We start from the raw sequence: 14,385 nt of genomic DNA, 5'->3' as shown, positions 1-14,385 counted from the left end.
TGCGGCTCTCCCTCCTCACACAGACAGCGTGTGAGGAGGGAGAGCGAACCGCTGTGGCGGTAAGTGTAAAATAAAAAAAGAAAAACCAAAAATAAAGTGTCAAACTGCCAACTGTCCCAACTATCTGTCGCAACTGTCATGTCCATGCCATCTATCCCCAGTGCCATCTGTTCCTGTCATCTGTCATCAGTGCCACATAGTGCCATCTGTCATCAGTGCCACCTGTCAGTGTCACGTGCCATCTGTCATCAGTGCCACGTATTAGTGCCATCTGTCATCAGTGCCAGGTATTAGTGCCATCTGTCATCAGTGCCACATAAGTGTCACATCAGTGCATTTGTCATCAGTGCCACGTCAGTGTCACGTGTCATTGTCCTGGTGCTCCAGGGCCTTGAAAAGTGTAATAAGTAATCAACAAGTTAGATGTGTCATTTATGCTCCTAGAACACCTGATGGTGCTCCCTGCATGTTGGGCCTCTCTATGTGGCCAGGCTGTGAAAAAGTCCCACACATGTGGTATCGTAATACTCAGGAGGAGTAGCAGAATGTATTTTGGAGTGTTATTTGTGGTATATACATGCCATGTGAAAGAAATAACCTATTACAATGACAATTTTGTGGGGGGGGGGGGGGGGGGGGGGGGGGAGAATCTTCATTTTGCAAAGAATTGTGGGAAAAAATGACAACATGAAAAACCTCACCATGCCTCTTACTAAATACCTTGGAATGTCTACTTTCAAAAAAGGGGTCATTTGGGGGGTTTTTGTACTTTCCTGGCTTGTTCGGGTCGCAAGAAATGAGATAGGCCGTCAGTACATCAGGTGTGATCAATTTTTTTATGATTTGCACCATAACTTGTAGACTCTCCAACTTTCACAAAGACCAAATAATATCCACTAATTTGGGTTATTTTTACCAAAGATATGTAGCATTATAAATTGTGGCCAAAATTTATGAAGAAAAATTACTAATTTGCAAAATTTTATCACAGAAACTAAGAAAAATGTGGTTTTTTTTTTCAAAATTTTCGGTCTTTTTTCATTTATAGCGCAAAAAATAAAAAACCCAGAGGTGATCAAATACCACCAAAAGAAAGCTCTATTTGTGGGAAAAAAAGTACAAAAAATTCATTTGGGTACAGTATTACATGACTGAGTAATTGTCATTCAAAGTGCATCAGCACTGAAAGTTGAAAATTGGTCTGGGCAGGAGGGGGGTTTAAGTGCCCAGTAGGCAAGTGGTTAAGGGCTTTGTCTTCAAGTGGTTAGAAGAGTGGGTGATGTGTGACATAAGCTTCTAAATGTTGTGCATAAAATGTCAGGACAGTTTAAACCCCCCCCCCCCCAAATGACCCCATTTTGGAAAGTAGACAACCCAAGCTATTTGCTGAGAGGCATGTCGAGTACATGGAATATTTTATATTGTGACACAAGTTGTGGGAAAGACAAATTTTTTTTTTTTTTTGCACAAAGTTGTCACTAAATGATATATTGCTCAAACATGCCCTGGGAATATGTGAAATTACACCCCAAAATACATTCTGTTGCTTCTCCTGAGTACGGGGATACCACATGTGTGAGACTTTTTGGGAGCCTAGCTGCGTACGGGACCCCGAAAACCAAGCACCGCCTTCAGGCTTTCTAAGGTTGTAAATTTTTGATTTCACTCCTCACTACCTATCACAGTTTCAGAGGCCATGGAATGCCCAGGTGGCACAAAACCCCCCAAATGACCCTATTTTGGAAAGCAGACACCCCAAGCTATTTGCTGAGAGGTATAGTGAGTATTTTGCAGATTCCACTTTTTGTCAAAGTTTTGAAAATTGAAAAAAGAAAAAAAAATGTTTTTTTCTTGTCCTTCTTCATTTTCAAAAACAAATGAGAGCTGCAAAATACTCACCATGCCTCTCAGCAAATAGCTTGGGGTGTCTACTTTCCAAAATGGGGTCATTTGGGGGGGGTGGGGGGGGGTTGTGCTATCTTGGCATTTTATGGCCTTCGAAACTGTGATAGGTAGTGAGGAGTGAATCAAAAATGTACGCCCTTAGGAATCCTGAAAGCGGTGCTTGGTTTTCAGGGCCTCGTACGCGGCTAGGCTCCCAAAAAGTCCCACACATGTGGTATCTCTATACTCAGGAGAAGCAGCTAAATGTATTTTGGGGTGCAATTCCACATATGCCCATGGCCTGTGTGAGCAATATATCATTTAGTGACAACTTTTTGTAAATTTTCTTTTTTTTTGGTCATTATTCAATCACTTGGGACAAAAAATAAATAAATATTCAATTGGCTCAACATGCCTCTCAGCAATTTCCTTGGGGTGTCTACTTTCCAAAATGGGGTCATTTGGGGGGGGGGGGTTGTGCCAACTTGGCATTTTATGGCCTTCAAAACTGTGATAGGTAGTGAGGAGTGAAATCAAAAATGTACGCCCTTAGGAATCCTGAAGGCGGTGCTTGGTTTTCAGGGCCCCGTATGCGGCTAGGCTCCCAAAACGTCCCACACATGTGGTATCTCTATACTCAGGAGAAGTAGCTAAATGTATTTTGGGGTGCAATTCCACATATGCCCATGGCCTGTGTGAGCAATATATCATTTAGTGACAACTTTTTGTAAATTTTCTTTTTTTTTTTGGTCATTATTCAATCACTTGGGACAAAAAAAATAATATTCAATTGGCTCAACATGCTTCTCAGCAATTTCCTTGGGGTGTCTACTTTCCAAAATGGGGTCATTTGGGGGGGGGGGGGGGGGTTTGTACTGCCCTGCCATTTTAACACCTCAAGAAATGACATAGGCAGTCAAACTAAAAGCTGTGTAAATTCCAGAAAATGTACCCTAATTGTAGACGCTATAACTTTTGCACAAACCAATAAATATACGCTTATTGACATTTTTTGTACCAAAGACATGTGGCCGAATACATTTTGGCCTAAATGTATGACTAAAATTGAGTTTATTGGATTTTTTTTAAAACAAAAAGTAGAAAATATAATTTTTTTCAAAATTTTCTGTCTTTTTCCGTTTATAGGGCAAAAAATAAAAACCCGCAGAGGTGATCAAATACCATCAAAAGAAAGCTCTATTTGTGGGAAGAAAAGGACGCAAATTTCATTTGGGTACAGCATTCCATGACCGCGCAATTAGCAGTTAAAGCGCCGCAGTGCCAAATTGTAAAAAGTGCTCTGGTCAGGTAGGGGGTAAATCCTTCCGGGGCTGAAGTGGTTAAACAAAACTAAGGAAAAAAACAAAGAATATCCAGCGCTCTGGATATCACAAAGTCAGACTGCAACAGTCCAAAATGAAAAACTGGATAGTTTAATAAAAAAAGTTTGTGAAAACAGTATATAAAAATAGTCCCATAGTAACACAGTACTACAATTCACTTAAAATAGGAGCATAATAAAAGGCAGATAGTAGGGTAATGTAAAGCTCCCAAGAGTGGATGGATGGAGGGATGGTCACCGTGGCATGGTTCTGGAAAGGACCAATGTCATAAGGTTGCCTTGACGACGCATTTCGCGCATCAGCGCTTTGTCATAGTCCTAAGGGGTAGCTCTATTTTTCATCTGTGGCAAGAACTGCACTATAGTTATGACCATCTTACTACATGTATAATAATCAAGCATGACATCCCTACAAAGCACCTATTTTATCAATATCTTAACATTCAGAGCTTTACCCACTGGGAGAAGAAAAAATATTTTTTGTAGAACCAGCGACTAGATGTATAGATGTCTCTGTAAAGTAAGAACTGATAGGGTGGCGACTTTGCCATGTGATCAAAATTGGGGCAGAATCTGCACAACCAGTTGGGAATATGGTAAATGACTACCATTATTGCCATCTGCCTGAATGCAGATGCCGTTCAGCTGTAAATTTTCCACCAAACTTTTTCGATTTTTAAATCTAAGGATGTTGGTCGGGAGGTGGCTAACAGAGCCACTCTGAGTTTAAAACAGTCTGAGAGTCCAAGAACTATGCCACCCACCGTTAAAAAAAAAAAAAAAAAAAAAAAAAAAGGCTCGAAATGGGACCTCCAGCTGTATTGTTTCAGCAGTTTTGGCGAGCGACAGTGCTCCCAGGATTTTCCAGCCCTGAACAGAAGCCATCCATCATTTGCTTTTTAACCAGGGGTAGGCAACCTTGGCACACCAGCTGTGGTGAAACTACAAATCCCATCATGCCTCTGCCTCTAGGAGTCATGTCTGATTGTAGTGACTTTTAGTTTCACCACAGCTGGAGGGCGGAGGTTGCCTATCCCTGCTCTAAACAATACAGACCTAATCCAGCAATTCCTTACAATCCCAAATTACCTATGAATATTCATGTTAAGTAATTTACCTGAAGATCAGAGCTGAGAAACAGCCCTAATCAATATCACACATATCTAAAATTTGATTCTTAATTATCAGGATATAATGCTCTTGGATAATTACCATATTTCTGTAATTTCCCAAATAACTGTGGTGTAAGGTATATTAGAGCGGCAAAGGTACAGTTCACAGCTTGATCCACTGCAGAACCAACCACTATATCATTCTTTATTGGCTGTTTCTTGATCACTTGCACCAATCCTTTGAAAAGTTCAGAGTTAGGGCCACAGTAATCCTGGGTAGGATCTGAGTTTGCAAAGTCAAGGAGAAAGTTACGACAGTCATCTGCATGAGAGTTCTTAGTCTGGAAATAAAATAATAATGTAAAAAAGCATTTGCATAGTATTAGGTTCCAATTTAAAACTAATGTTTTAATACTTGTAACAATTACATCAGCTATTACTTTCATATTTTGAGCAATGTATATCTTGTCTATTTAAAAGAAAATAAAGTAAAAGACTACTGGGACAATGATGTTAGCAAAGCACCTGCATTGGATAGCAGTGTGTAGTGCAACCTGGGCAATTGAACTGGGAATATATGAAAAATGCTTAAACGCTGGGGTGATCTTAAATTAGTAACAAATAATGAAAGAGAATAAAAAAGATAAAGTAGCTTTACTTCCACCTCTAAATCGTCTCAGTTGGCCAGTGAGTGAGGATACCCCATCAAAAGAATGGACTCACAGAGTGGATTAGGTGGCAAAAGGTTGGAGAACAAGTCACATTTTTACCTGAAAGGCATATAAATTCAGCCACCTATATCTCTAGAATTAAATAATGATTTAACATGCGGCTTTAACTAAAGGTAACCTCTGTTTATCCAAGATTTCATCAAATGTTCAGTTTAACATGCTTAAGCTTGTGACACATTTTTCTTTAATAAAGTGGAGACTGCACCTCCCATGAACACTGTGGCACATCAGTATGCAAGAAGGAAGCCTAACACATATGCCACATGCATCATTTTCTTTCCCTGTTGGTACTGGAGGTATGATATTTTCCTTGCTGACAAAAAGCAAGCAGACATAACAAACTTTAGGATCGGACTTGTTCAATCTTACCACACACTGTGGAGGTATGATATCAAATACAATGCTTGCAAATATAGTAGAACAAATGCTAACATTGACTTTGAAGTTTACATTGAAAAGTTCTTTAACCCATTATGTCATTTATTTACCTACCAGCTTCTTGTATCTCTTGTGGTCTCCAGAAATTAGCCTTCTCCGAGTTAATGGGTCAAAAAAGTAAGAGTTTTATTCTCTTTAATTTTTTTCCCTTTTGCATTAGAGCAATAGGATTCTAGGGGGAGAGCAACATACCCCAACATGGAAAGATCCAATAAGATACCCAAGAGATAAATGAAACAGTAGGGTAAGCCCACCAATATCAATAATTAATATTACTTAAATATCAGTTCTGGATGGAATGACCCTTAAATGTAGATGACACAAACACAGCACATAAGAAACACAAATCCTGTCTATATCAAAATTTTAAGTAAAAATGTGTAACATGGTCAAATGATAGCGATACAAAATGGATTTAAAACAAACAGAGCTCCATAATAAAAATAAAAATAAAAAAATAAACAAAAAGTCATCATTAAAAGCAAAAAAAAAAAAAATGATTACAAGTAAAATAGTTTTTTCCTAAAATAAAAAAATAGGATTTTTTAAAACAGCTTACCTGTAAAATCCTTTTCTTTCGAAGGACATCACGGGACACAGAGCCACAGTAATTACTGATGGGTTATATAGGTATCACTGGTGATTGGACACTGGCACACCCTATCAGGAAGTTCAACCCCCTATATAATCCCTCCCCCTTGCAGGGATACCTCAGTTTTGTAGCCAAGCAATATAGTGTATTAGAAGAGGGGCGGGACCTCTGTGTCCCGTGATGTCCTTCGAAAGAAAAGGATTTTACAGGTAAGCGGTTTTAAAAAATCCTAGAATCTGGTGAATGTATGAACTGAAGACCAGGTTGCGGCCTTGCAGATTTGAGCCATAGAGGCCCGGTGATGCACTGCCCAAGAAGCACCAATAGCCCCTGTGGAATGTGCCCTGATCTGAAACGGAGGAATCTTCTGTTTCAAACCGTAAGCTTGAATGATCAACTGTCGAATCCATTTAGCAATGGTAGCTTTTGACGCTGCCTGTCCTCTACTGGGACCCTCTGGCAGCACAAACAAAACATCTGCGGATCTGAGCAGTTGTCCCTAGATAGGCCTTAACTGCTCTTACTACATCCAACGAATGTAGAGATCTCTCTTCCGGAGAACAGGGATCTGGACAAAAGGAAGGCAGAACAATGTCTTGGTTTAAATGAAAATCAGAAACCACCTTCGGTAAAAAACTAGGATGAGGGCGTAGTACCACTCTATCCTTGTGTATAATCAAATAAGGCTCCTTACAGAAAAGAGCTGCTAATTCTGATACTCTTCTAGCAGAAGAGATGGCCACCAGAAAAATTAACTTCCTTGTCAACAAGACCAAAGGAATCTGACTTATTGGTTCAAAAGGCTGTCTTTGTAACACAGCCAGGACCAAGTTCAAGTCCCAGGGGTTTAGGGGCGCTTTAACCGGAGGATTAAGACGCATCACCCCCTGTATAAAATTTCGGACCAAAGAATGCGAAGCAAGTGGCCGCTGAAATAATACTGATAAAGCAGAGACCTGGCCCTTGATGGTACTCAAGGCCAGCTTCATCTCTAATCCTAATTGTAGAAAATCAAGAATTCTACCTATGACATATTTCCTGGGATGCCAACCTCTGGATTCACACCAGGTTATATAAGCTTTCCAGACTCTATGATAAATCATCCTGGAAGCTGGCTTCCTTGCATTAATCAAGGTAGATATGACAGGACCTGAGAGCCCACGACTCTTCAGAACGTGGGTCTCAATAGCCAAACCGTCAAATTTAGCGTTTGTAAGGCAGGATGGAACACTGGACCTTGAGATAACAGGTCTGGGCGTACCGGTAGGGTCCACGGGGAACCCACCGTCATCCTTACTATTTCTGCATACCAAGTCCTTCTGGGCCAAGCGGGGGCCACCAGAAGTACCGACTTCCTTTCCTACCTGATCCTGCGAAGGAGCCGTGGTAGTAGCAGAATAGGCGGGAATGCATAAATCAGTGAGAACCGATGCCACGGAATCACCAACGCATCCGTCCCGCATGCAAGAGGATCTTTTGTCCTTGCCACAAATCTGTCTATCTTTGTGTAGAATCGGGATGCAAAGAGATCTACAGCTGGAACCCCCCATCTTTGGCATATGGCCCAAAAGACGTCGGGATGCAGAGACCATTCCCCTGGAAGTAACTGCTGGCGGCTTAGATAGTCCGCCTGCCAATTCTCTATTCCCGGGATGAAAACTGCCGATATGCATGGCACATGCATCTCTGCCCAGACTAAGATCTGGTTCACCTCCTTTTGAGCAGCTCGGCTCTGGGTGCCTCCCTGATGATTGATATAAGCCACTGCTGTGGCATTGTCGGACTGGATCCTGACCGGACAACCCTGTAGCCTGATAGTCCAGGCTTTTAGAGCTAAATGTATCGCCCGGATCTCCAGAATGTTGATGGGTAAGGTCCTCTCTGTCTTGGACCATATCTCTTGGACCGCAGCCTGTTCCAGAACTGCTCCCCAACCTGACAGACTGGCATCTGTTGTTACCACCGTCCAGGTAACCGGTAGAAAGGATTTCCCCTTCTGCAGGTTCTCGGGTATGAGTCACCAATTGAGGCTCTGACGCACCGCATGCGACAGGCGCATCGGAAAGTCTAATGCCTGAACCTTCTTGTTCCAGGTCAACAGAATACTGTGTTGCAGCATTCTTGAGTGAAACTGAGCATAGGGAACTGCTTCGAATGAAGACACCATCTTCCCTAGTAGCCTCATACAAAGGCGGACTGAGGGACCCTTCTTGGTCCTTACTGTCAGAATCAGCTCTCTCAAAGCAGTGATCTTTGCCTGTGGTAGAAATATTTTCTCCTGGCTTGTATCTATAATCAGACCTAAATACTCCAGTCTTCTTACTGGTTTTAGGAAAGACTTTTCTAAGTTGAGGATCCAACCCAGGTGTTCTAGATACCTGACCGTGGTCCTCAAGTTTCCATTCAAAGAGGCTACCGACCGGTCTATCAAGAGCAGGTCGTCTAGGTATGCTATGACAGCTATACCCTGAGCCCTTAATCTGGCCAGAGGAGGAGCCAAGATTTTTGTGAACACTCGAGATGCAGTGGCTATCCCGAAAGGCAGAGCCACAAACTGGAAATGGCGCCCTCCTACCTCGAAGCGCAGAAACTTCTGATGAGCAGGAAAAATGGGCACATGCAGATATGCATCTCTGATGTCTATTGATGCCAGAAATTCTCCTCCCTGCAGGGTGGGAACTACTGTTCAAATTGATTCCATGCGGAAGGATTGAATCCTTAGGAATCGGTTCAGATCCCTTAAGTCCAGAATGGGCCTGACATCCCCATTTGGCTTTTGGACCGTAAAAGGGTTGGAATAGAAGCCCAATCCCTGGTCCTTTGCGGGAACTATCATAATGACCTCCTGCGACAAAAGTCGCCCTAACGCTAGAAGGAGCGACTGGTACTTCTCTGGGTCTCTGGAACACCTGATCTGAGGAACCGAGGAGAGGGGAATTCCTGAAACTCCAGCTTGTACCCTAAGGTTACCGTGGAGACTGCCCATCTGTCGTGGAAGTCCTCCTGCCAGAGCTCTGAGAACTGTCGCAGTCTTCCCCCACTCGAGTGAGCGGGGGCGCCCCCTCATGCAGAGGTCTTAGTGTTTTACCTAGTAGGCTTCTTTCCCCAGGACCTCTTTTGTCCCTGGGGTTGACTCTTGTCTCTGGACCCCGATGGAGGCGGCCGTCGAGACTGCCTGGAGGCTGAAGCCCCCGGCGCTGGAGAAAGAGTCCGTTTGAAAGAGGGACGCTTACTCTTCTTCTTGACAGGTAAGAGAGTGCTTTTCCCACAAGAGAATCTCTTGATATAGTTATCCAAGTCCTCTCCAAACAACCTTGCACCACGAAATGGAAACCCAGCCAGTAGCTTCTTACATAGTGCTTCGGCTGGCCAATTTTTCAACCATAGGATTCTACGTATATGCACCAACCCCAGTGAAAGACGGGAGGTTTGCACGATAGAATCTCTAATGGCGTCAACCACAAAGCATAAGGCCGCTGGAAGGTTAGCAAACCCCTGGGCCTGCTGTTCAGGTAATACTTTGATGACCTGCTTAACATGGTCTCTTAAGTATTGACAGACTCCAATCGCTGCTACTGCAGGTTGGGCCACTGATCCTGCTAAGGAGAAACCATCCTTCAATAGGGATTTCATCCTTTTATCTACAGGATCCCTGAGCATCTGAGCATTGTCTACAGGACAAGTCAGGCTATTATTTACGGAGGAAATAGCGGCATCAATAACCGGTATTCCCCACATTTTAATAAACTTTTCTTCCATCGGATAAAGTGTTGAAAACTTTCTCGGCGGAAAAAAACGTTTGTCTGGGTGATCCCACTCAGAATAAATAAGCTTTTCAAGTAAAGTATGAACAGGAAAAGCATGTGCTGCTTGGAAAGGTTTCAGTGACCCCAAAGCAGAAGAGGATTCTTTAGCAGTTTCAGGTATGGGCAACTTAACCACTTGACATCCGGAGGACGTCATATGACGTCCTCGACTTTCGGGGCTTATATCTGAATGATGTCTGAGGCTACAGACATCATTCAGATACCGGCATTTTCAGCCAGCGATTCCGTACACCATAAGAACGATCATAGCGGCTGTTCCACCGCTTGATCGTTCTTACGGGCGGCGGGAGGGGACGTCCCCCCCCTCCCGCCGCCCTCCGGTGCTACTACCGACTCACCTCAGCGATCGGTGAGTCGGATAGCGGATCCGCCGGCGCCGGATGTTCACCATAGAGATTTCCGGCGGACCAGATGGTCGCCGGAGTCTCTATGATCGTTCGGAGGCCGGGCGCGATGTTATGACGTCACGCCCGGCCTCTGCATTCAAAAAAACGGCGCCGCTTCAGCTGTGAAGCGGCGATCGTTTTATTTTTTTTTTTGATTTTAGGCTTCCCAGCCTAGAGGTGAGATGTGGGGTCTTATTGACCCCATATCTCACTGTAAAGAGGACTGATCGTCTCATATTCCTATTACAAGGGATGTTTACATTCCTTGTAATAGGAATAAAAGTGATCAAAAAAAAAAAAATTTTTTTAAAGTGTAAAAATAAAAATTTTTAAGTAAAATTAACAATAAAAAAAAAAAAAAAAATTTTTAAAGCGCCCCTGTCCCCGTGAGCTCGCACGCAGAAGCGAACGCATACGTAAGTCCCGCCCACATATGAAAACGGTGTTCAAACCACACATGTGAGGTATCGCCGCGAACGTTAGAGCGAGAGCAATAATTTTGGCCCTAGACCTCCTCTGTAACTCAAAACATGTAACCAGTAAAAAATGTTAAAGCGTCGCCTATGGGGATTTTTAAGTACCAAAGTTTGGCGCCATTCCACGAGCGTGTGCAATTTTGAAGCGTGACATGTTAGGTATCTATTTACTCGGCGTAACTTCATCTTTCACACAATGCAAAAAAATTTGGCTAACTTTGCTGTTTTGTTTTTTTTTAAAGCATGAAACTGTTTTTTATTCAAAAAAAACGCGTTTGAAAAATTGCTGCGCAAATACCGTGCAAGATAAAAAGTTGCAATGACCGCCATTGTATTCTCTAGGGTCTCTGCTAAAAAAACATATATAATGTTTGGGGGTTCTATCTAATTTTATAGCAAAGAAATGATGATTTTTGACATGTAGGAGCGAAGTGTCAGAAATGGCCTGGATGTGAAGTGGTTAAATGTGGAGCGGACCAATCCAGTGAGGATCTGCACTAAGACTTTCTCCTCTTGGGAAGTCGCAGAGGGTCCCTCTCCACCTGAATCCTCCGAAGAGGAATCATCCATCCCATCCCGATCCTCTGAAAGGGATTCATCTCCTTTAACCCAGAGCTCCTCTGTCTGAGGGTCTTGGGGAACAGAGGAAAGCCTAGTGCGTTTTCTTCCACTGAGTGAAGACGTAATCACGGCCATTAATCTTTCCTCTAGACCATTAATGGTTGAGGAAAAAACCTCTTGTGTAATATATACAGGGGCTGAAGTGCCAGAAGCAGGTGTAGCCCCTGACACGATGGCTCTCCCTGGCTAGCCGTCCCTGGCCCATCTTTTAGGGGGGGAGGATGCTGCCGACAGGGGGCCCTCAGAACCTGAACGAGATCCCCTAGTGTCTCTGGTTCCTGGGGTGCTTGAACCTCTTCTACCCATAGTGCAAAGCAACAAGGTGTGAGGTATACAAATGAACACTGCCCGCTGAGCGATGTAGTCTGGCTAAAAGCCTTGCTACCCAATGCTCAGTCTGGTGTTACTTCAGTAAATGCTGCCTAGGAGAATGCCTGTGTCCCACCTTACATGCGACCGTCAGCTCTGTGTCTCTCAGAAGGCTGTGTGCACCTGTACAGAGTGCCTCTAATAGCCTGCAGCTGGCCTGAGTGGGGAGTCTAAGCACTCAGTGCTGACGTCCCGCCCCTCCCCCTCTACCGCCCCCCCCCTTCGAGTTTTGAAAAAAACAGGCGCTTCCCACGCTGGCCGACTCTCCTGTCATGTCTCTGGAGGAAGGCTGGGAGCGGGGGAGGGGGGGGGGGCTAGATTCAGAGATGGTGGCCATTAGGCCGCAGAGTCCGGGTGGTATAACCACTTTCTAGACCCCTGCGGCCCCTCTCTAGCCTGGGGGGGAACATTCAAACATGAGAAATCCCCCTTTCCACCTTACCTGTTTGCAGCCTGCTTGATACGCTGGGACATAAACAGCGATTACAACACCTGAGACAGAGTCAGCATGTGTAGGTTTGTGCTCTTGCAGCCCCCGGTGGTCACAATAGGCATAGCATGCATTTACCTTAAAGGAGAAAAGCCACTAGAACTCAAAAATTCTGTGGAATCTCCTCTTACCTTATCCAGCCGCAGGGTGCTGTTTACACAGACCCAATCTTCACCTCTCACGGTGGGCTCCGTTTGAAAAAACCGTCAGAGACTGGGGCCCCCATCAGTAGGGGGATCCAACAGTTCTGGGACCGTAAAGCACCTCGCCAGAAATTAGGAAGTTTAAAGCCATTTTCTGATCTGCGGGGTCCAGCTCTCTAAAAAGAGAAGCATTACGGGTAAAACCTCGTTTCTTCGGACACGAGGCCCGGGTACCATTCGAATCGGCCATGAAAAGACACTTTGAATGGATCCGGTTCGCCTGGCTTGCCCCAGTATAGGATATCAGGATATTCCCTTTGGAGCTCAGCACAGGACATCTTTACACGTCCATCACCTAAGACACTGGCGTAAAAACTGAGGTATCCCTGCAAGGGGGGAGGGATTATATAGGGGGTTGAACTTCCTGATAGGGTGTGCCAGTGTCCAATCACCAGTGATACCTATATAACCCATCAGTAATTACTGTGGCTCTGTGTCCCGTGATGTTCGAGAAAGAAACATGTTTTACTTACCTGCTCTGTGCAATGGTATTGCACAGGGTGGCCCTGAACCTCCTCTTCTGGGGTCCCCCGCTGACGCTGTAGGCTGCTCGTCCTCTTCTGTGTGTGCAACCATATGAAGCGAGAAATATGTCACCAGCACACCAAGGATTTTCAGAATGGGTCCAAAGCTTTATTCCGTGATAGTTACAAAAGTGACACTGAGGAACCTCTCAGGACCCCTTTATCAGGCATGTGGTCAGGCCTAATGGAAGGGGTCATGCAAAATGTGGCTTTTGCATCTATGATGTGATCACTGAATAAAGCTTTTGACACATTCTGGAGATCCTTGGTGTGCTGGTGACATATTTTTCACTTAGAAGGTCTTCAGTTTCCAGCTGGTGGTTCACTGCAGAACTCACATTTAAAGCCAGTTTCAGGAATGGATGCTTTTGAAAAAATTGTGATTGCCATCAGAAGAACACTAGAACGTCTGAATGCTTTTATTTCTCTGCCACCATAGGAAGTCAATTCCAATGGTAACATGTGCAGGCTCGCTTTCGAGCATGGCTGTGTGTGTCCATTGACACAGAGCGTCTCAGACCCGCCCCCTCCTCACTGGATCTGACGGACAGCAGCCAGAGCCAAAGGCTCACGCTGCTCTCAGCAAAGCCTGTGAGAGCAGAGAGAAGACCTGCCGACAAGCACAGCGCTGGATCAATATAAGATATAGTATTGGGGAGGGGCTGGAGAAACAGGCACTGAAAGGTTTTTACCTGAATGCATTAAGGTAAAAAGAAACCTTATGACTTTAAAACCACTTTAATGCACCATGGATCGCATTGGCATGGGAGAACTTGAAAGGTGGGTGAACACACAGCCTTTTAAGAAGCAACTAAATGGGAATTTTTTTTGTTTGCTACAGGGTAGCTGCTCCTACTTGCATATCAGACAATCCTTAAAAATACTATGAGTATTTATAATCAGCAATAAGAAAATGCTTGATACCTCCACACATCCTTTTTTTGTTATTGAGCCGAACTCTGTGTACATCTGGTGTCTGAACACGGGTTTCCACAATGGAGAGCTTACAACAGATGAGACCTTTGCGGATGGTATTTCAGCGGTAGGTCCCAGTTCTAGGGTAAACAGATATGATGTTAACAATTCATGTAAGAGCAAATAAAACAAGTAAATACATAAGCCCCAGTTCACAAATACATGACCCAGGTATCAGATTCTATTCTGTGTGTTATAAAATGTATTATTCAAATTTTTGTTTCATTTACCAAAATGTTATATTGCAAATATCTGCTGAAACTCTCATATATGTGTATATTAGATTGTAAGCTCTTCTGAGCAGGGCCCTCTTAATCCTATTGTATTGTATTATAACTGTATTGTCTCCCTTTTATATTGTAAAGCACTGCGTAAACTGTTGGCGCTATATAAATCCTGAATAATAATAATAAAT

At 43.7% G+C, this 14,385-nt stretch overlaps 1 protein-coding gene across 2 annotated transcripts in view; it reads right to left on the bottom strand.

Annotated features, from left to right (window-relative positions):
* The window catches only part of ZZEF1 (zinc finger ZZ-type and EF-hand domain containing 1), a 375,890-nt gene that overhangs the window by 175,500 nt on the left and 186,005 nt on the right, over positions 1 to 14,385 (bottom strand). For both annotated transcript variants that reach the window (XM_073615049.1, XM_073615050.1), the window contains exons 25-26: positions 13,920 to 14,050; positions 4,439 to 4,679 (exon numbers count right to left, since the gene is read on the bottom strand). In XM_073615049.1, coding sequence (XP_073471150.1) covers positions 4,439 to 4,679; positions 13,920 to 14,050 — 372 coding nt within the window. The remainder of the gene's footprint in view (positions 1 to 4,438; positions 4,680 to 13,919; positions 14,051 to 14,385) is intronic.

This window comes from Aquarana catesbeiana, linkage group LG02 (genome assembly GCF_042186555.1).
Source record: "Aquarana catesbeiana isolate 2022-GZ linkage group LG02, ASM4218655v1, whole genome shotgun sequence".
Taxonomy (NCBI): Eukaryota; Metazoa; Chordata; class Amphibia; order Anura; family Ranidae; genus Aquarana; species Aquarana catesbeiana.
This window is presented reverse-complemented; position numbering and strand designations above follow the sequence as displayed.